Genomic DNA, 24,323 nt, shown 5'->3' on the forward strand with positions numbered 1-24,323 from the left:
CTGCGTGATACCCGTGGACCTGCTGACCCACAATTTGAAAAGTAATTTGATATTTTGCGTGAAAGTATATGTATGCATGTTTCATGCTGTTCTGGCTTAATAGAGGCTGTATGTGTGTGTGAAAGCTTAGGTAGGTGGGCAAACAAAGATAAAGACGGGTGGGAATGGCAGGAATGGCTGCCAGCCCCCCACGCTTCAGTCTGTCAGTATAGGTTCGTGTGAAACCTTTCTCGGGTTTCTTCCATACTACAAAGAAAACATTTTAGGGTTCTGTAATCCCTCCCGCAGCCTCCCAAAGCCCCAGAGCCCTCCACACACATACAGTCCGCAGCCCACCTCCCTCTCCCCCTCATGAGACCTGATCTGCCTTCCTGTTGACGTCAAAGTGAATTAGAGCAAGGAGAGCGCAGCGGCTCCCTCCGGGGGGCTGGAGGGCTAATCATGCTGTTCCTCACCGGCCTCAGAGGAAGCATTAGCGTTCCTGTTGCAACAGACCACCACATCTACAGCACAGTGCCCCTTAACAAACAACCAGGACACCACACACATACAAACAGATTATTTACAGAAATACACACTAATAGGTCCCTCATACACACCACAGTGCTCTCCAAACAGTACCAGATGAACAGAAGATTTGTGGCTTTGCCCTTCCCAACCCTCGTTCAAACAGCCAGTGAAAGTTAAACTTTAGGGTAAACCTCTTTTTCTAATACACAGAGCACTTCTGTGAAATACCTAGTTCCAGCTTCCCTCAGTCTCCACACCGACCTCCTGCACTCCCTCCAGCCACTCTGAATAATGATTCTACATATAGTGAAGGAGATGGCTGAGGAGACTTAACACCTGGACTGTGTGACTGACCTGATTCCTACGGAGATGACTGTGGCTTTCTTATGTCTGATGGTCTCATGGTCTGATTCAGTGATATTTTAGTATGATTTCTATACTATTTATTTAAGAATTTATTTTATATAAATATGTATTTATTCATATTTTAAATGAGCTTTTATTTTAAAATTTTCAGTATTCATTTTAGTTTTTGTTTACATTTTATTTGCTTTATATATAATATATATACTACCAGTCAAAAGATTGGGATCAGAACAATTTTTAAGTTTTTTATTTTTATTATTATTTTTTTTTACAGGAGTTTATTATGCTCATCAAGGCTGCATTCATTTGATAAAAAAAATTGAAATATTATTATGATGTAAAATAAAGTTTTTCTATTTTAATATACAAATCCGATTCCAAAAAAGTTGGGACACTGTACAAATTGTGAATAAAAAGAGAATGCAATGATGTGGCACTTTCAAATTTCAATACGCAAATTTCAACCATATCAAATGTTTAAACTGAGAAAATGTATAATTTTAAGGGAAAAATAAGTTGATTTTAAATTTCATGGCATCAACACATCCCAAAAAAGTTGGGACAAGGCCATGTTCACCACTGTATGGCATCCCCTCTTCTTTTTATAACAGTCTGCAAACATCTGGGGACTGAGGAGACAAGTTGCTCAAGTTTAGGAATAGGAATGTTGTCCCATTCTTGTCAACGGTCTTAGGTCTTCTCTGTCGCATCTTCCTCTTTATGATGCGCCAAATGTTTTCTATGGGTGAAAGATCCGGACTGCAGGCTGGCCATTTCAGTACCCTGATCCTTCTTCTATGCAGCCATGATGTTGTAATTGATGTAGTATGTGGTCTGGCATTGTCATGTTGGAAAATGCAAGGTCTTCCCTGAAAGAACTTAAAATTTTGATTCGTCTGACTCTGACCACAGAACAGTTTTCCACTTTGCCACAGTCCATTTTAAACGAGCCTTGGCCCAGAGAAAACGCCTGCGCTTCTGGATCATGTTTAGATATGGCTTCTTTTTTACCTATAGAGTATTAGCCGGCAACGGCGAATGGCACGGTGGATTGTGTTCAATGTTGTTCCAGAAAACAATGTGCGACAATGTTTTCTGGAAGTATTCCTGAGCCCATGTTGTGATTTTCATTACAGTAGCATTCCTGTATGTGATGCAGTGCCATCTAAGGGCCCGAAGATCACGGGCACCCAGTATGGTTTTCCGGCCTTGACCCTTACGCACAGAGATTGTTCCAGATTCTCTGAATCTTTGGATGATATTATGCTCTGTAGATGATGATAACTTCAAACTCAAACTCTCATGAAATCCAAAATGAGCCAATATTTGGCATGACATTTCAAAATGTTTCACTTTCAACATTTGATATGTTATCTATATTCTATTGTGAATAAAATATGTTTATGAGATTTGTAAACTATTCCATTCTTTTTTTACTCACAATTTGTACAGGGTCCCAACTTTTTTGGAATCGGGTTAGTACATTAAAATGTCATTTATTCCTGTGATGCAAAACTGATTGCCCTTCAAGGGAATTTCGAACTGCGTCCTCTAGGGGTCGCTATGGGGAATGCCTCGTCATGACTCATGTCTGAAGCATAAACTGAAAAACACGAACAAAACGTTGGCCGATGACAGCTCATGACGACACTACCAGTGCAACGATAGTATAAATAGGCGCCGGGAGAACACGTCATCCTATTCTTTGTCTTTATTGACTGTTTTGTTAGAAAGCGTACAGCGTTTAGGAGTGCATGTTTCTCACCAGAGGCTTTGCTCTGATACTTGCAGTTCACACGGCTCGCGTGCTGTGGGTGTGTATGTGTAGTGAAGAGCAAGCGCATTCAGCTTTCGAGGGAGTTGGATGCGCTCTGCTGTGCTCATTGTGATGCATTCGCAGGACTACTGAGGGGGATGTGAGTTTTTCACCATTTACCCAAGTTTGTAGACAACGTCTGCATGAGTGCATTCACATCTCGTGGGAATAGCGATGCATTTGCGGCAGCAGTTTCACTCGCATTTGATTTCTGTGGTAATCTAACGGTTGGGCGGATCGTGTTTAGCTCCCGCAGGAGCTAAATGCATGCTGCGTATTGCGTCGCGGTGAGAACATGGAAAGGATCTGATGAGAAATTTCTCCCCATCAATGATTTAGGAAATAGGATATGTATATTGTGGGTCTGTCTGCAGTTGTTTGAAAGATGGTTTATATCATGTCCTACTCAGATAACCACATTATGCTGCATTCCGGTTTTAATTTATTATTATTATTTTTTTAATAAAACATAAAATTCATTCTCATCTCGCATCCACAGATTCCAGCATACTGGTTATGCCAACATCAAGGGAATGCATGAGAATGGTTATGAGAAGATGCTACCTGTTGAAGAGAAGCTGCCCTGCTATCTCTCCATGGTGGATGCATCTTCTCTTAAGATGTAAGCCTTTTAGGATACATCTCACCTTTCAATCTTTTTGATACCTCTGTCGAGACAGTGGTTGAGAAGTTCAGGGAGGCAAAGGCATGTTCAGCGGCCTTCAAATCCTTCCTTCCACGAAGGTCCAGGTCTGAGCCCGTATAACCCAGGGGTCCTAGCCCATCTCGATCTGAGGATCAGAAATGGGCACCGAAGGCTAGTCTCATGACTCACGCCCATCCCCCGCATATGAGGAATCACGGGTCAAAGGGACGTAGGCAAGATAAGAGATGTGATCCAGATGAGGCTTCATGCTGAAGCATCAAGCGGGAAGTATACGTGGCATTTGCGAGAACCTTCTTGTGTAATGCTATCTCAGTCAGTGCTACCCTTGCCTTAGAGGGGTTGTATTTGAACTTGCCTCTCCTGTTCAGTTCAGTACTTCTGGGTATCTGTTAAGGATTTCCAGATCCAATCACGTGATCGGAAATCGGGCCCGATCGCGTGGTTTCAGACTCGATCGGAATCGGACGTTACCTCCTGATCAGGACTCGGATGTATATATATTCTCATTATTTATAAACACATCTTTAGTTATGCAGTGGCACAGAGTTAGACCCTTTTGACTCCACACAGAAACAGCAACGCGTGCGGCATGACATCACTTTGTTTTCAAGAGCTGGTGTGAATAAATATAGATTCAAACTCAAAGAGACAGGATAGTCTGCGCATGACCTGATATTTCATTTGGACCCAGAATACAGCGAGATGAACATCACAAAGCGCTAAACTCTCATGTAGTGTGTGTTTCATTCATACTAGAAGCCGGAGGGCACTCTAGCGCTGATAGTCATATCAGGAAATTCCTAATATGGACATAAACGTCCAGCTATCGCTGTGGTTCTCACAGGAAAACAGAAACTTACGCAAACACGAAGACATTAATATACGATCACGACAATAAATTGTTTTTCAAGCCATCTCCAGCAGGTGATAAATAAAGTATATGAACAATGCAGTGCTAATTGACATAGCATTTATTACAGTATAGAAACTATTCTGCCTCATTATGTGATAAACAGTGTTTGTAGTATATAAACAAATCATTATTATTTGCTATTGTCCAGCATTTATAGATTTCTAAGCCAATTAAAAGATAGAAATTTGAGAAAAATTAAAGTTGCCTATACTACCAGTCAGAAGTTTTTGTACAGTAAGCTTATTAATGTTTTTTTTAAAGAAGTCTCTTCTGTTCACCAAGCCTGCATTTATTTGATCCAAAGTACAGCAAAACAGTACAATTTTGAAATATTTTTACTAGCCTATTTAAAATAGCTGTTTTATATTTGAATATATTTCAAAATGTAATTTATTGAACATCCTGGATCTGTTTGTGTTTCACTCTTCTTTATTCTTTTTTTTATGTATTATAGAAGTATCGGATCGGGACTCAGTATCGGCAGATACTCAAAATCAAATGACTCGGACTCGAGGGCAAAAAAACCTGATCGGGACATCCCTAGTATCTGTGAACAGATGCATGGGAAGCTTTAAGTACACATGCTAAGCTCTGTGTACTTTCTGAAATCCTGTACGGTAAGGGTTAGACATTTTAGCTTCATTCCCTTTCTCTAAATTGGTTCCGGGTGCTCGAGTTCTCTCCCATTCTGAGGAGTTGAATTCCTCACTCTGTGGACTATTCTCGTGGTAGTTTGGCAGCGTTCGCCTTTATCAAAAGGGTTGCCTATGAGCGCTACTCCTTTCTGAATTCTGAGTTCTCATCTCATGTGAGAGTTGAGTTCTCTGTTTTCTCAGAGCACCTGGAACCAACAGCATCAGGTGAACTAGGCCCTTCCTCCAACTCTGAGTTTTTGGCTAGCTTGCAGCATGCTTACCCTTCTGATTCTAATGATCAGCTCTAGTTGAGAGCTGGGTTTATGCTCCCTCAGCTAGGTAACCTACTGCTAGCCATTCCGGCATTGGAACATTCTGTAGGTTGAGCCCCCTCTCTCATTGAGAACTGGGTGTGTTGCTCCCTCAGCTAAAAAAATTACTGCTAGCTGTTCCAGCACTGAAACATGCGGAAGGTCGAGCTCCCCTGTCATTTGAGAGCTGGGTGTTTGCCCCTCCCTTCAGCTAGATATTTACTGCTAGCCACTCCAGCATTACACCTTATATCGAGTGGATGACTCTCAAACATATTGGTTTTGGGATGTACCATTGCATCTACGGGCTGCTTTTTCAGAGTGCCACGAGAGCCTCTTAGAATGGTATCCTAAAATCCATGTTATGGTAAATGTGCACATGAAGTCTTTGCACACTTTCTGAAATCCACACTGTGGTATGTTCGCACGCTAGTATGCTGCGTTCTTTTCTAAAAACCTATATGGTAAGGGCTTTGCGCGGTTGCTTCGTGTCTTTTCTTGAGCTGGTAAAAGCCCCGTTCATCTTGGGCGCCACTCTACCTATGTATCCACAGGATACCTATTTAAACAGGGAGTTTCTACTAGGGATCTGTTGAGACAGTTCCTTCAGCAAGCTTATGCAAGAGCAAGCGGTAGGCCCTGTGTAACAGGCCAAGACTTTGTATGATGCTAGGCTCTTGGTCGTATCCTTTTAAAGGAATCTATTCTTGATTCCAAGCCTTGAGCTCTACCCCGGGCCCAGGAGTCTGGCCCTAACAGTTAATTTTGCATATGTAGCCTCGGCCTTTGGCTGTAAGGGATAATATCACGGACAGCCATCTAATGCCCCAGGGGCAACTCCCATGGAAATGGTAGAGTTGGTACTTAGTGCTCGCCATGGTTCTGGCCTGCACTCCCCTCAGCATGGTGGCATGGGTATACCATTCCTCATAGCGACCCCTAGAGGACACAGTTTGAAGTTACCTTGAAAGGGAATGTCTCAGGTTACTTATGTAACCATGGACACTGCATCCTCTAGCTTCCTGCCATGCTTTGGACGCAAGTATTAGACGAAGAAGTGGATGACATGTTCTCCCGGCACCTATTTATACTATAGTCGCACCGGTAATGAAGTCACGGGCTGTCGCCGGCCAACATGTTGTTGGTGTTTTTCAATGTATGCTTTAGACACGGGTCATGACGAGGCATTCCCCATAGCTACCCCTAGAGGACGCAGTGTCTCGTTCCCTATTTAGGGAATCATGGTTACTGTACATTAGTAACCTGAGACGTTTTTCATCATCATTACTCCAGTCTTCAGTGTCACATGATCCTTCAGAAATCATTCTACAACCCGAATTCCGGAAAAGTTGGGACGTTTTTTAAATTTTAATAAAATGAAAACTAAAAGACTTTCAAATCACATGAGCCAATATTTTATTCACAATAGAACATAGATAACATAGCAAATGTTTAAACTGAGAAAGTTTACAATTTTATGCACAAAATGAGCTCATTTCAATTTTGATTTCTGCTACAGGTCTCAAAATAGTTGGGACGGGGCACGTTTACCATGGTGTAGCATCTCCTTTTCTTTTCAAAACAGTTTGAAGACGTCTGGGCATTGAGGCTATGAGTTGCTGGAGTTTTACTGTTGGAATTTGGTCCCATTCTTGCCTTATATAGATTTCCAGCTGCTGAAGAGTTCGTGGTCGTCTTTGACGTATTTTTCGTTTAATGATGCGCCAAATGTTCTCTATAGGTGAAAGATCTGGACTGCAGGCAGGCCAGGTTAGCACCCGGACTCTTCTACGAAGCCATGCTGTTGTTATAGCTGCAGTATGTGGTTTTGCATTGTCCTGCTGAAATAAACGAGGCCTTCCCTGAAATAGACGTTGTTTGGAGGGAAGCATATGTTGCTCTAAAACCTTTATATACCTTTCAGCATTCACAGAGCCTTCCAAAACATGCAAGCTGCCCATACCGTATGCACTTATGCACCCCCATACCATCAGAGATGCCGGCTTTTGAACTGAACGCTGATAACATGCTGGAAGGTCTCCCTCCTCTTTAGCCCGGAGGACACGGCGTCCGTGATTTCCAACAAGAATGTCAAATTTGGACTCGTCTGACCATAAAACACTATTCCACTTTGAAATAGTCCATTTTAAATGAGCCTTGGCCCACAGGAGACGACGGCGCTTCTGGACCATGTTCACATATGGCTTCCTTTTTGCATGATAGAGCTTTAGTTGGCATCTGCTGATGGCACGGCGGATTGTGTTTACCGACAGTGGTTTCTGAAAGTATTCCTGGGCCCATTTAGTAATGTCATTGACACAATCATGCCGATGAGTGATGCAGTGTCGTCTGAGAGCCCGAAGACCACGGGCATCCAATAAAGGTCTCCGGCCTTGTGCCTTACGCACAGAGATTTCTCCAGTTTCTCTGAATCTTTTGATGATGTTATGCACTGTAGATGATGAGATTTGCAAAGCCTTTGCAATTTGACGTTGAGGAACATTGTTTTTAAAGTTTTCCACAATTTTTTTACGCAGTCTTTCACAGATTGGAGAGCCTCTGCCCATCTTTACTTCTGAGAGACTCTGCTTCTCTAAGACAAAGCTTTTATAGCTAATCATGTTACAGACCTGATATCAATTAACTAGATGTTCTCCCAGCTTAATCTTTTCAAAACTGCTTGCTTTTTTAGCCATTTGTTGCCCCCGTGCCAACTTTTTTGAGACCTGTAGCAGGCATTAAATTTTAAATGAGCTAATTAAGTGGATAAAAGTGTAAAATTTCTCAGTTTAAACATTTGCTATGTTATCTATGTTCTATTGTGAATAAAATATTGGCTCATGTGATTTGAAACTCCTTTAGTTTTCATTTTATTAAAATTTAAAAAACGTCCCAACTTTTCCGGAATTCGGGTTGTAATATGCTGATTTATTATCAGTGCTGGAAACTGATGTGCTGCTTAATATTTTTTGGAACCTGTGATACTTTTTTCAGGATTCTTTGATGAATAAAAAAGTAAAAAGAAGAGCATTTATTTAAAATATTCATATTTTATAACAATATATAAAACAAAAAGTTCAAAAGTTTGGGGTCATTAAATTTCTATTTATTCTTTTTTTAAATCATTTTTTCTTTTTTCAGCAAGGATGTGTTACATTTTTAAGAAGTGATAAAGATTTATATTGTTAGAAAAGATATTTTGAATACATTATGTTCAAAACTTTTTATACACAAAGAATCCAGAAATATGTGACCAAAAATATGACTACACAGTCTACAGCAGTCATTAGATCAATGCATATCAAACACCATGACTCATCTCAAACTCTAAATGCTCTTGATTTTGACCCGAGAAATGTAAGGTTTATGTGGTAATTACCCACAATGCCTTGCCAGTAACAGCCCCCCAGCTGTTCAAAGACTACGAGAACAACATTTGCTGCCGGGGGTTTAGAACTTCCCGTTACTATGACAACAATGGAACAATTCATATTCTGTGTGTCTCTCCTCTAATAAAGTGTGTAACATTAGGGCGTAATTGCATTTCTGTGCAATATATGAAAAAGCCCTCTGCAGTGAGAAATGCCTGATAGCAGTCATCAAAAACATCTGCAAGAAGGCTCACATATACACAATACAAAAAATAATAATAATAATAATTAATCCACAAAAACACCTCTAAAATATTAACAACTGTCAGGACGATACACTGTGTTAAAATGTCCTGTCTTATACTGAATCCTTTTAACTTTCTCAAAAGAGATAATTGCTGTTGAGTTTTCTTATATAGACACTATTTGCCTGCTGTGTAAAAGATAGATCCTTATCAATCTCAGTGCTCAAAATTAAAAGGTCTCAACATGCTCCACTACCCCCTCCTCCCCCTCCTCCACCCTCCATCTGATTTATTTCACATATAAAGAAAATAAAATAGGCAATAACACACACCCCTGTGGAACCCCTGAATTCCCAATAATACTGTTAGTTTTAAAACCACACAGCATGACATGTTGAGTTCTATTTTTGAAAAACTATCAATAGCATTAAGAGGCATCATGGTGTAAAGTCTCTCTAAGATCACTTATAGTAACTTATGGAAGTGTGGCAGGACCAAAGAGGTTGAGTGGAATGAAAGCAGAATTCCTGGGAATTAGAAGGGATTTAGTGGACAATAGCAGGTTTTCCCACTAGTGTAACTAGACTCTTGTTGGCGTCACGAGAGGCTTAAACTTCACATTAAACCAGTGTGCAGCTGACACAGGAGGCCACTCTAGACACAACAAGAGGAATATGAAGCACCATGCAGACAAATTAAGCTTAAATATACACACACTGAGAACAAAACAAATGCACAAGCTGCATGAAGCAAAAGTTTATTTTTTTACCTTTCAGGCTGATGCACAAACTCACAAAACAATATTAGCGCTTAATGAAGTATACACTGTGCTTTCCATGTCAAAAAAAACAACACTTTCCCACTCAGTGCATAACACATTTTGCTCCAACTGAATCTTGGAATATTTGCCGCAGTCACTACATTAGCAAGCTGCGGAAATCCAAACAGGAGAAAGACTTAACTGCTAAAAATATCTTCAGGCATAGCAATGAGACAGGTAGATCCAGGCTCTTATCCGAAACAAATCCTTCTAAATCTTTTAAATGGCACACCACCACACCATTAAATTGTAATTTTCCTCAAACTTTCGAAGAAGAGTTTATGGGAACTTTAAAACCTGTAAAACAGTCGACCTCTGAATGGAAGAATCACATATTTTTATTAAGCTGATGATGTCACAGCAGCACTAGACTGCATCATAAAGGTCATATTTTAATAAATGAATGTAAACTGATTGTTTCATAATTGCTTTCAGAAATACTGAATTTAAAACTATATTTTTACACAAGGCTGCATTTATTTGATGAAAATACAGTAAAAACAGTAATTTTGTGAAATACTGTATTATTAAAATTGTAAATAACTGTGTTCCATTTTAATATATTTGTATAAATGTAATTTATTCATCTGATTCATGAAAACTGCATTCCTCCAGTCTTCAGTGTCACGTGATCCTTTAGAAATCATTGTAATATTAAAAAAATAATAATAATCTTATTTTTACCAATGTTGAAAATACTTTTCTTATTTTTTCTTATTATCCATCCTATAATTTAAAAAAAGTCTAAAAAAAATTATTATTATTATTCTTTTTCCAAAATTATTTGTAAATATTACAAATTAACATTATTATTACTAAAACTTAACTGACAGAAGCTGATGGTCACCTTGCTGTGTGTAATATGCATCCCTGAGCTCATATGCTGTTTCGTTTCTCTCCACACACCGGAGCTCTCTGGCCCTTAGCCAAAATCCAGCTCCCATCTGCCCAAACCCAGACACTCTCTGAGGCCTGCAGCTTGCTCTGCTTCCTGTCCTGGGACTTCAGGAATGAGAGCTGGGACGCAGGACAATCAGGCACTGAGCTTTCAGCAGATTCCCTGGCTTAAGATGATTTTCATGAGTCTGTCACATACACACACACAAGATGAGACACACACGTGAAGGCTCATAGAAACACATATGTGCAGTCTAAGGCCAAAAAAATCAAGTACATACAATACATTATAAGTGTGCACTATTATTGTACATACATGCGTTCTTGCATTACTGAGATGGTAACAAACTTCAGTAATCTGTCGATACTATTACACCAGATGAGTTATTCCTTTTCAGATCACTAAACAGCCATCTTGATATTGTCCCCAGGAAGCTATTTTTTATAAAGGCAATAGGCATACTGTACAAATATTTTACATTTATGCATGTAGCAGATGCTTTTATTTAAAAGGTACACATTAAAGGTAGACGCTTTTATCCAAAACGATTTACAAATGAGGATTAGAAACCGAATAAATTTAATAATATTAAAAAAATTATAATAAAAAAATTTACAAAATAAATAAATAAAACTGAAAACATAAAAGCTAATTCAGAATATATATATTTTTGAAATATACACAATAAAATAAAATAATAAAATAATACATTATAAAATAACACTGCTCCAAACCTGTTTGTTAAGATTACAGTATATTTCACTATGTCACACCAGTAAAATCTTCAATAAAATAAAAAGCAATATAAATATAATAAAAAAGGGTTTACTAACTTTTTCATTTATAAAATAAAATAAAAAGGTTTTACTCACTTGCTAAGTAAAATGATCTTTACGCTGTTACTTCCCCTTAGCAGTAGCCTGGTTTTCTATTAGAAAATGCACATATATGACCATTCCCGCTTTGAGGTTGCAACAGCAACTTTGTTCATTGTGTTAAACACATTTCAGAAACAAAATCCTTCCACCACAATGATATCCTTGTCTTGATATTTCATCTAGCTTTTAATTTAATCTAAAGTAGCATTTATCAGGTTTTCCACGGCCACTGAAGCTGTATCATTCAGTCTGATAATACTGGTAGGTTTAGGAAGGACAGTGAGTAATTCCCCTACATGCTATTCACCATGACCTCGCACTCTGTTTTTCCACCCTCCTTTTCTCATGGGAAGGAAAAGGTTAACCCTTTTGCTCTTGCTCAGGCCAGTTGTGTTTATTGCTGAAGTCAGCTGAGATAAAAGGTGTGATGAGCTGTATTATGTGTCTATGGTGGTTTATAAATACCTCTAGAGCGCATACAAACAGCAGGACTTTGGACTGCGACACTACACAGATATAAAAGGCAGGTGTATGCCATATTTTGCATTACTGCCACCTTCTGCGCATTGCTTCGCACTTCTGTTCCAAATCTGGCAAAGATGCATTAGCCACCTGGGTGCATGGGCCCAACTTCTCTGCCTAACGGTGAGGGCATTTGCTGTCCTCGCTCTTAACAAAAACTTGTGTCATCCTACCCCTCCTATGGCAGAGCGCCACATGCGTGCGTCTACATTTCCCCCACACTCTGGGGCAGCAGCTGTTTATGTTTCACTTTTAGCTCAGAGCTGTCATCAGTCCTTTCTGAAGGGCAACGCTATAAAGTTCTAACAGTCAGGGAGCACGAGATTGTTTTCCACGCAGTTGTGGTCGATAAATGGCTGATGCATCGCTGATCAGTCTCCTGGCTGTTATCGCACCCAGTGTTTGCGGGCTCACATTAATATCATCTCCCCCACGGCAAGTGATGATTTCTCCGAAGACCATCCGTTTCTAGAGTTTCACACAAAGCGGGGCACATCGTCTGCTATATTTATCTCCCTCTACGTTTTCAATTGAACAGTCACCAGAAGTCTAACGGCTAGCAGCTGGAGAAAACTGAAGTACATGCGTCTGTCCGTAAGATCATCAACTAGTCAATTCAGTAAGGTCACCTACACAGTAGAGTTTACACTGCATCAGAGCACACTGAAAATCCATTCATTTCAATGTGGAAAGTGCACTGCAAAGGAAAAGTGGAAAAACATGATTGCTTTTGATATAATATAATATAATATAATATAATATAATATAATATAATATAATATAATATAATATAATATAATATAATATATGTATATATATATATATAAATGTAAAATATAAAATACTATCATTTTTAATAATATTAATATATTTAATACTATGTGTGTGTGAGTACACTGCTTTGGGAATAAAATTTAGTTTAATGTTTAAAGATATTTCCAAACATTACAGCCAGAACTCACTAAGTCTGCAACCTTTTATATGTTTACACTCCACTTGAAAGGAAACAACTTTATGCCTTATGGGGCCCCTAAAAACAAACCAAATCGAGAAGCAGAGATATGTGGTTTAGCATAGTTGGAACATCCATTATAAAGCCAAAAATATGTTGTTGAGGCCTTTTGTTGGTGACTGCAACCGCCTCTTAAATCTGAAATGACATGAGGTTTTCCCAAAACTGTCGGCACATACTGTACGTACGCAATAAAGCAGCTGGTGTGTGCGAGCATGTGTGTGAAATCTCTCATGTGCTCGAGGAAGGCAAAGCACCCTGCAGCCTAAAATCGTGCTGCTTATACTGATGTATGAAATATCACCCACCAGCAGCTCTAAACAGCACTGAGCTCTGAGGAAATCAGATATAATGATGAACTCTCGCACTGTTGGACTGATAAAAACAAGTACATATATAAATACATAGACAACAGATGAATTAGTATCTTACACTAAATTCACAGCAATCGTGCAAATCAATTTTTACTTATTAAAATAGATCATTTAGGGACATTACAACACTTTACAGGATTATTCTGCAACCAGTTTGGTACAATAACACTAAGAGCCTCCCTTGAGAAAAGTACGTTTTTATTGATGCTATAAGAACTCCTGTATGATTTTGCTCATAGTTATTTTGAGCTACAATATTAATAGAGAAACAAATATTCATTCAGATCAGAGCAGTCACTGTAGGCCAGCTTTCCACACATTCCCAAATCCATTGCCACAACTTATGGAACTTAATTAATTCATTAAATTAATAATTTTATAAAAGCCTAAAAATCCTTGGAACTTTTGTGAAGAACTTGGTGTTTTTTATGAGTATTTCAGCAGCTATCAATATAAATACATATTAAAAAGCAGTTATAAAGAAAAAGTCATAATTTTGTCTTAAAATAACTGCAATAATTTCAGAGATTTCCATTAGCCACATTTTAAACATTATGAATAAACAAGAAAGTTTTCTTCTTTACACTCTACTTCACAAATTAGTTTAATTCAGATTTTTACTTGTGGTTCTTTTTAATGTGAAATTTACTATCAATTTGTCAATGATACTTGTTTCTTACACCTTTTTTCAGTGTATTAAGGAAAATTTTGCAGTGCAAGTTTTTTGATGATAAATTTCACTAATCACCAAGTGTTTTCTCAAGAATCTGAAAAAAATATATATTTTGTATACTGTATATACAACATATACATTATTTACAGATCTTTTTATAGATGTATAGCATTAAAGGTTTATTCAAAGGATCAGTAGCCCCAAAAATATTCAAACTAAACTGAATTAAGTGGCCTGAGTTGAAAGAAAAAAGGAGGAAACAGTTTCCAAGAAGAAAAACTTTTGCAAGCTGTAAATCAAAGACTGCGGCTAAAGCCACTGGGAAGCCAGGTGCTTTATGACGTCCCAGAGGCTGCTTTGTCCTAATGCATTTTATTAGAAAGCAAAAAAAATTCTTCCTAACAGTATTTGCAAAGCAACAGGCCAATAAAACTAGCTGAGATAGACCACTTTGCAAATACAACTCAGATCCATTATCTGGATTGATGTGCATTAATAATCCTTTTAAAGCAAGTGAATTAGATGTTATTCAGGAGTCACTCACCATCTCTATAAGGAAAACCATTCCAATGCATTAATAAAGGGAAGAATAACTCAAGTCTTTGCTGTTAAGTGATTCTGTCATGTACTGACGCCATTACAGGCATTTTGGAGACATGCAGTTACAGATCAATGGCTTTCAATGGATCTGAGTTTGAAAGAGAATGATGGAAAACGTGGGGGGTTCTGTTCGAAACACAACAAAAGATGCACAAATAGATCAGCGGGAGAGGAAACTACGATATAGCTCAGTGTCAAAGGTCCAAATGAAATCAGGTGGTTGGAATCAATGGTGGTCTGTGTTTGAATGCTCCAGAGGACAGAGCAGGAAGTGTGAATGGGAGAAAAACTTGCCTTTATGAATGATGTCATTGAAACGGGATGGATCGAGATGCCACTTTCAGAGAAGATGGCTTTTACAGTAATAGATGAGAATTCAATGCACTATTTCAGCTCTAATAAAAATGCCGCACTCCAAAAGACAGGAGAGCAGAATGCACACAATGCACCGCTGGAGAACATCTATCTCTCTCCAGTCACGCCAAATGACACCAACATATGAAATGTGTAAAACATGTGAGAACTACAATTCTCATGCACACTCTAATAGAGAAAATGTTAAACATCATTCTCTCTCAACCTTAGTCAAGCACTCTCCTGCCTCTAGCACATTATTTTAATTTGACTGGTTATTATACTCATTCATATATTTATATATTTAGTGGGAGGAAGATATGAATTGGTCTTGGGTAAGTTTTTTTTCCTACTTTGATCTCAAACAGAATTCAAATAAAATATTTTCAACATTTGTCTGTGTTGAGAAAGTACTCAGAAATATAATAAATTCAGGATTTGGTGAAAGTGTTCGCGTTTCCCTCAGTGACGCTGAGTGAGTACATTTATTTGGATTATCAGCATTCCACTAGAGATAAGAACAAAGGCACTTGGAGGTTTACAGTCTTGTTCAAGGTTTTTAAATTCAGAATTAATAATAAGCTGCTGCTAATTTGACTCTGCTTTTGATCCTGGTGAAGTAATTATGTTTGTTCTTATGAACAACTTTGTCTGTTATTTGCATAAGATAATAATAGCAAAAAACATAATAAAAAAAGAATATATAAAGAAAAAAGTTACATCTATTTTTTCTAAAGCAACATTGTTCTGCTAGTTCAAAAGTCAGGGCATTGGTGTGCAGTTGGTAAGGTGTTGCTCAATATTAATTGGTCTCGGTCATATTCAAAAGATCCCACCCAGAAATCACAATATGATAGTCTGGTTTCTAGAACTGACTTCGGTCTCTCCTGCAATGGAAATCTTGCAGATTTTTATTCTTCAAAATTTAAGATCTCTTAAAATGATAATTATGACTTCTCTTATACCATTTAGGATATTTAAGAGTTTTTATGATTTTTTAAGGACCCACACAGACCCTGTTTGATGAACTGCCTTGCAATGTCATTATAGTTAAGTAAAACTAAAACCATAAAAGGGCTCGCAAAATTTCAAAATCCTTGGTAGCCCTTCGGGCAGGCATTCTTCAGATTTTGGTAGCCCACAATTAATTTAACTTTACAAAACAGCATGATCAGCAAAAACTGTTAGCATATAGGGATGTAACAATTCACTAAACTTACAATGCGATAAAATTCAGGATACAGATTACACAGTACAATGTTCTTACAAATTATATATATATATATATATATATATAAAACAAAATGACATTATTATAATTATTAAATTATGAATGAAAAGGTGTCCTTTTATTATTTCTCAGAAAAAAGTTGCATATTTCTTTGTGAAATTGAAATGTTAATAAAACTAACTTCAAAATTTAAAACAAATCCCAAATCAGATAAATCTCTTCATATAAACAAAGGCTTTGCCTGTGCTCTATTTAAAATCAGAGGGAACCACTAATACATTAACTACGTAGCTACGTTATTTGTAGGGCTGCGCGATTAATCGCATGCGATTGTCATGCGTGTTTCTTTATTAAAGCTGGTTCTGTGATTAGTACTAAATATCCATCACCTGCTTTCAAATGGAGCGGCACTTGCTACACAGAGCCGAAGTTCTCTGACAAGCTACGCAATATCGCATTCATAATTGCAGATGAATCACATTCGGTTGTGTATTGTTTACGAGAATATTTGGAGAGTCAATAATTTTTGGGATAATTTTGTGTGTATGTGTTCATTCAGAAGGATACGTGAAGGAGGAATCCATTCTGTGTACACGCATTGTCTGAAACGTGGCTCTCTGTGTGCATGCTTTAAATGAGTGCGCGCAGAAACCAGCATGCTAACTTAGCTTTTTTTTTTAAAACGCTTGAATGTTTAAATCGGCAAGACTAAGAAACAAGAGCAATCGATCAACTACGATCGATTGACATTTTCAAGTCTGTGTTTTCTTGTAAACCAAATCAACGTCAGTTCCAACATATCATGCCACGTCTCTCTCCAAGGCCAGGGTGACATGACAGCACGGCCTGTGATGTGAGCACCAGGCTACGGGTGACCGTTAAGTGTCTGAACACATGTAAATCAAGGAAATCTTCCCCTACCTCCAGATCCCAGGAGAGGAGTTTGACCATCGTGCCTAGCGGTAGGAGAGCAGCACAACGAGGTCATTTGGATGCACAGCCGTCTAACGGCAATAACAGGCCCACACTCCTCCGAGAGCCATCAGGATCAGCAAAGGCTTAGCGGTGGAAGCCTGTAACAACAGAGCTCTGTTTCCGTGCATCTTAGAAGAGTGAAGAACAATGTAGCCTCATATTGCTTCACCTTGAACACACAAGACCCCAGCAGACTACAGGCTGATGAATAATTCTCATTTGAGCCTGCATTTTTTATTTTGCACAGATACAGTATCTAATTAACTGTCAACAGACAAACAACATGTGTACGATCTGAAAATCCAACTGAGACCTGTAGAAAAATGGGCATTTGAATTATTAGTGCCATGATTGGCATCAAAAATGATGCATTAGAATGGAAGACAATTTTCTAAATAGCTTTATGCAACTTAAGAAGCATTACAATTGGTTTACAATCTTCCTTTTGCTCAGTTCACTTCCCTCATTTAGGGCGACTGAGTCATTTTATTAGTGATTAGACCAAAAGAGCTCCGGTTCCTGCAGTATTGAACCTCAGATTGTAATTTGCTCATAATGTGAAGAAGGGGAATATGCAAATAAAGTCAGAGTATTTTGTGTTTGCAGTTTTGCCCCTGGGCAGCTTGTCCCACGACACAAATCATCAATTAAGATCCCAGCAGGGATCTTGGCATTTAAATTAGCCCCATCCAACAACTTTTATCTTCCAGACAAAACATTACAGCCCTGTGATCGCTTGCACCGCAGAAATAAAACAGCTGATTAAATGAGATTTTACTTTGGGCGGAAAATGGACATGCAATATCACTCATATATTGTCTTATGTATGTTTAACAGATGATACAGCCAGTTTGTTTCATAATATTTCTATATTTATATTAAGTCAATAATTTTCTCACCACGTTTTTGCAGAGAATGGAACTCAACATCGCAAATGATCTAATTAATGTATCAATTATAAAACAGTTCTCTCTTGCAGTTGTTCTAATATAAAGCATGTCTAAGGATTATCTTGAATTTTCAAGTGTAGGCTAATAAATATAACTTTGTACAAATTAATTTAAAACAATATTGAAAGTCACTAAACTTTTACAAAGGAACAATTCTATATCCAATGAGGAACTTAATCATTGACAATACCATGTAATGTTGTCTCTGCAAGTCAATACGGAACGATCAGCTTCAAGTTTTACAAATCAGAGGACAAATCTAAGAATTCACAAGAGAGTAATAAATACCACTTGATTTGCCAGCCAAATTGTAAAAAAAAATAATAATAATAATAATAAATAAATAAAAATACACAGAAAATGAGACATAACAGCAGCAAACAGCTATTAAACTGACACCTTTTATAAAGTAACAGATGAACATCAGCTGCATCAAACATGCCTCTAATAGTATTTATAATCATTTTTACATGTGTTTATTATGGTCCTTTACCTACAAGCAACCGAAAGGGAAATTAGGAGTTTTGGGGCAGGATGCCCACAAGCATCACAAGAAAGAAAAATATAAAATTATGAGGGACCTTAAAAGTAGCCTACGTTCTTTTAACCAACAATTCAAACCAAAACGTTAGAATAAAAAGTTATTCAGAGTAGCCTACGTAGTTTTAACTGCCGCTAAATAGTCGCGAAAAGAATCGCGATGTGGTAACCATAACAACAGTACGCTTCTCAAACGCAGAACAAAACGTAAACATATTATTGTTCACTAAAACTTTATTATAGTTTCACATACCACAAAACAATTTTAAAATAGGTTTCACATGTTGTCATTGGCGAAAAAAAAATTGCAACCCATAATTTACCCTAAAAAAAAAAGTTGACTTTGCGTAAGTCATTGTAATCTATAATATGCATAATTAGGGCAAACTGTTTTTATTTTCTTAAACATTACTCTGATCATGTGCGATAATATGTTAAACTGGCACAAGATCTGAATGCCAGATAAACAATTACTAAGCAACATCTTGTTTCAAAACTGAGCAGTCATAAACGAACAGTAAAATACAACAAATATTTAAACTTACTAAAAGCCAACAGGACATAAGTATAACTCAAAACACTGGCGATTTCAAAACACAACCCAATTAAAATTCTAAATGTGACTTTGATGCGTAGTCTATATTTTGCGCGTTATGAATATGACGAATCAGTCATGTATCCCTTCGGGAAAAACAAACAAACAAAAAACAACAACAACAACAATAAAATGCCCTTTAAAACCCAACAAAAATGTCGACACAAAATAACCACCACATTTCACAAGTCCAAACGCATCATCCACCAAACAAAATCATCCAGAAAGACTCGTATGCGCTCCCCAAACTGCACGGCATCTTCTCCCGTCTTTCCCCCCTCCTTCTATCGCACTCTTCTCTTCCTCCTCCTCCCTCCCGCTCACTCACACGCGCACGCACTCTCTCTCTTTCCCTCACTTTCTCTCTCTCCCTCTCTCTCTGTCTATCATTCTCTCCTCTCAGCCCTCGGCCAGTCTGTATGAATAATGTCCTGCCTTTTGTAATGAGAGCGAGAGGGGGGAAAAACAGGCTGGAGTGTTCGCCCGCTCCGCGCTCTGACATTGAAAATGAATGACAGCTTACCTGAATGCCAATCTTCATCAGACTGACACCAGGCTGACAACACAGCCTATACTCCCCTACACAAGCCGTGACGTCTGCCATATCAGACCCCTCCCATCATCTCCCCCCTCCTCTTTCTCTCTCCCCGTACCCCTCACTGCCGAGTGTACACCTCCGCGGTTCCTCTTCCACTGGCGTTATTCCGTGATATACCGAACACCCCGGGCCCTGCACGCGCATCTCCGGTTCATTAGCGGAGCTACGGCTGCAGGTCGCCTTGGCTGTTCGCCTAGTCGGAAAGCAGAAGAAACCTATTTATTTGTGGCACAAGAAACAAGAAAATTTGCCACTTGGTCAAATAAATCCCAGATGTATGTTTAGTTAGTTATATAGAAACTTAGCCCATAGACTACAAACAGAGTCACGACCGAGAAAGACTAATCTAGATAAAATATGCTAGGGGTATTATTATTTTTTCTTTCTTTTTAGGACCCCAATATAAATTTACAACGATTTCTACATGTTCCTGTATACGGCTCACACAATGTGATATTACTAAAACTAAAACAACAGGTTATTTAGATTAATTGTCTTTTATACTGTCATTTAACTGTAGCCAAATAAAATATAACCAAAATATTATATATATATATATATATATATATATATATATATATATATATATATATATATATATAAATCAAATGGAGATAGTAATAATAGAATGTATTTGCACACCATACACACACATAGATAGATAGATAGATAGATAGATAGATAGATAGATAGATAGATAGATAGATAGATAGATAGATAGATAGATAGATAGATAGATAACGTAAATGATTTATACGCACTACGTATGCTGTGTTCACATAAACTACAACTCCCATCAAACTGTTCGCTAGATACTGCAACCTGATTGGTCTATTCGAGACACAGGAAGTGTGGAGGTAAACAGAAGCGATAATGTTTCCATGGAAATATTTTATACTTTCTGCAGCGTGTATCTTATCGCAGATCTGTATTTTTTGAAGTATGCAGTTGGTTTCAGCATTCGGTTGTTTTATGAGGTAAATATACAAACTGTTTAGACTAATAGTTAGCCGTTAAAGTCCTAACGTACAAGGGATTAGTTTGCTGGCTTAAGCATTCATTTTTGATATACTGGAAGCTTCCCATCGTCCTTTCGCATTGTTTTTTAGTAAAAAGATAGACGCGCCACATTGTTTGCGTTCATAACATCAGCTTTATATACTTACAGTGGATTAAGCGCATGTATCCATCATAAACACAATAAATTTTTCTCACGTCCAGCTACAGGTAGTGTGAGTGGCGAGGATGGCCGATGTGGTGTTAGGCGTTGGGACAGGTGTGTTTATCATCACTTTAATCTGGATAGTGACTCTCGCGCTCACCATCGTTCTGTCGCGCGCAACCGGCCCAACAAAGTAAGAACATACTTTCAGGTTTTCGACACGTGCTTTGTCTATAGTAACTCTATTGTATCATGAATAATCAGGATGTTCTCGCCTCACCAGGTTAGGAATCATTCCTATATTTCTAATGGCGCTCAGCGTCACACTGGTTTTAGTTTTCTTCCCGCGCGCCCCTGAAGTTCCTTCCCCTGAAAAAACGGTTCAGGTAAGTGCAGTAATTTGCATAATGTGCTTTATTATAAATATAAAGCAATTGTATTATCCTTGCCAAATTTACAGACAGACAAGCATATGAAAACCTAATGTACAAGGGATTTGATAAGTGTTGTTTTGTTTTATTCAATTCTGATAATTATGCTTGAAAAGAGAGTAAGGTGCACTGTACAGCTCTGTGTGAGAGTTATATTTGACAAAGACATGTGCTGGTTTATCTCTCCTCAACAGCAGACGAGCAAAAACACAACAGCTTTTCCCTAAGTTTGTCTTTGCCAAAACCAACCGCTCTGAGCTGCCAACTCACCCTCTTGTCTGCACAAACAAAAGCCAGACCATTTACCTTCCAGTCTTCAATATCACAACAGAAACATGTTGACTGAATCAAATGTTCCTCTGTCTTTGACCTAAAATTAGACATTACATTGTACACTAGTCAACATTTGAAGTGGATCAAAAAAGTTAAATGTTGACTAGTGTAGTTCTTTTAATATCTTGCAACAGATGTTCTCAGATTTACAACTCAATTTTTTGTTATCAGCAAGAGGCGTTATAAAGACGTGCAAGTTTTTGATGTTAAAACATCTTTTAGAAGTTGATACCATTTAGGTTAGTGCACAAATGTTAGCTTTAATCAATTTAGGAATGAATATAAGATCTTATAGTGGAACAACATAAAGATAAATTGCTAAAACAAAACAGCATGCAAGTCTCTCATAACTGTAAGCATGCATGTAGTACCATACATTGTGCAATAGACTCTCATTTGTGGATAGTGTCAAATCCATGTTACACCCGTTGCTGATTTGCTTGCAGCGGGTATGACTAGATAAGGGTTTTTTTTCTTGACAGGTGACAGTGTATTGTATGAGAAATGGGTAACCCCTCGCTGTTGTACAAAGGAATAATATCACAGTGCCAATTAGGCCAGCCCCAAACAGGAGCTCACTGCCGCACATTCGATGCCACATTAATAAAACATGGCCTCTGCTCTGTGCTTTGCTAGCTGGCTAATTGGCGAATTAGAAAGTGAGATGCGTTAAACGAGAGAACACTGCATTCGCCTGAGACAGAGCCCCCTCCCACATACACATGCACAGACACACACAAAGACACCTCTCTGTCTGTAGTTTAATGTAGGTTGTGGCCTCTCCCATGGTTTAGGGCCTCATACTCTAGTTGAGGTCTGTAGGGACGTAGGGTGCTGTTAGTATTCAACACTATCACCCTGTTCAGCTTTAATTCATGGAGGAAAAACAGACAGCAGAATAAGAAATAATGGCAAGAAAGAAGTGTGTGTTTTTCTGACGTATGATAAAATAAAGTAAATCCTGATATATATATATAGAAAAATCATATATTAAATATAAACTATCTAGGTTACATTACTTAAATCTTTTATATTTGTAGTGTTTTTTTAGTTTATATATATATATATATATATATATATATATATATATATATATATATATATATTAGTTGCTGCAGGCGACGATTAATTGCATCCAAAATAAAGGTTTTTGTGCAAACATGCATGTATATTTTTAAGGAAAATATGTTTATATATTCAGTATTTTATATATAATAAATGTTTATATGTAAATAAACATAAATAAATACACAGACACACACACACGTATGGTTCTGAAATTATTCAAATTTTCTGATTTGCTTTTATTTGAAATATAAATATTTTCTAACATTATAAATGTCTTCACATTGTTATGTCCTTGCTGAATGAAAGGTGTTAATAAAAATGTACATGCACACACACGCACACACACAAACACACTTTATTAGGGTATACTCTATCTGGTCTAGTGAGGGTTGCATTTTTTTAATTTTTTAAAAGAACCCTGCTGACCTCTAGTGGAGAAAAGCATAACATGCTGAATGGATTTCATGTTAATTAAAAATATTAATGGAAACATCAAAGCCCTCATGGCTTTAATTACTTTCCAGTAACTGTATAATATGTTAAATAATTCAAGCCGTAAGCCTGTGATGTTTTTCAGATAGTGGATATGTTCTTCATCGGCCGATACGTGCTTCTGTCCTTGGTGAGCGTGGTGTTCTTGGCAGCCCTGTTCATGTTGCTGCCCTTACATTTCCTGGAGCCCGTGTATGCCAAGCCCCTGAGAACACACTAGACCACGAGACTTCATGTGCCAAACTCCTACAGATATCCTGAAGCGGGCCAGCCAACCTGGCAGCGCCGTCGATCAACGAGCCCCACTTGAGATGAGAGGACAGCAGAAGGTTCCAGGGCTTTTGTCTTCCTGTTCAAATCAGAGATGTCCACATCTCTCTGAGAGCACAGCACAGAAGGGTCTGAATGCAGCACGTTTTCACAAGGGTGTGGTTGGGTAAAGTTGTGTATGTTAGATATGTAATCAGTTTTGTTATTTTAAATGTAGTGCATTTTTACTGTTAAAAATAATGAATACAACTTATCTTTGTCAAATTTCTAGTTTGTTCATTTCTTTAATTAGTGGTGTTGGCTAAGGAGAGCATTAGGATTAGAGTTTTCTTCCCACTGTGACCAGATCACTGAGTAAGTGGGTAAGAAACATCAGTCTGATTCATGAATTTTTCCTTTAGACTGGTTTTGTGAACTGATTATTAAGTCACTGAGTCAAACTCAATCACCAGTTTAGTCTGATTCATGGGTGACCACTTGATCAAATCATTCATCGAAATGATTTGACGCAAAACAAAAGATTTGCTCCTGGATTAAACTTTAAAAAGGTTTTCACAAGAGATCAATGATCTGGAATTCTTCAACAATCAAAAATGGATCTATAAATGATTAACAATTTAATATGTTTTAATAACGTTACTTAAATTTAGCATATAAATGTACAGGAAATGGGTAATGATTTTGACATAAATGACCTAACTGCTTCACAACAC

The 24,323-nt window shown here is 37.8% G+C and overlaps 1 protein-coding gene and 1 pseudogene across 1 annotated transcript; one reads left to right on the forward strand and one right to left on the reverse strand.

Annotated features, from left to right (window-relative positions):
• The window catches only part of LOC132127684 (uncharacterized), a 90,204-nt pseudogene that overhangs the window by 58,579 nt on the left and 7,302 nt on the right, over positions 1-24,323 (reverse strand).
• Positions 20,695-23,863, forward strand: tmem218 (transmembrane protein 218). The gene is made up of 4 exons (XM_059539588.1): positions 20,695-20,846; positions 21,076-21,209; positions 21,300-21,402; positions 23,426-23,863. The coding sequence occupies exons 2-4, from the start codon at positions 21,100-21,102 to the stop codon at positions 23,558-23,560; spliced, it is 348 nt and encodes a 115-aa protein (XP_059395571.1). The 5' UTR covers positions 20,695-20,846; positions 21,076-21,099; the 3' UTR covers positions 23,561-23,863.

The sequence above is a fragment of the Carassius carassius genome, chromosome 45 (genome assembly GCF_963082965.1).
Source record: "Carassius carassius chromosome 45, fCarCar2.1, whole genome shotgun sequence".
NCBI classification, from domain to species: domain Eukaryota; kingdom Metazoa; phylum Chordata; class Actinopteri; order Cypriniformes; family Cyprinidae; genus Carassius; species Carassius carassius.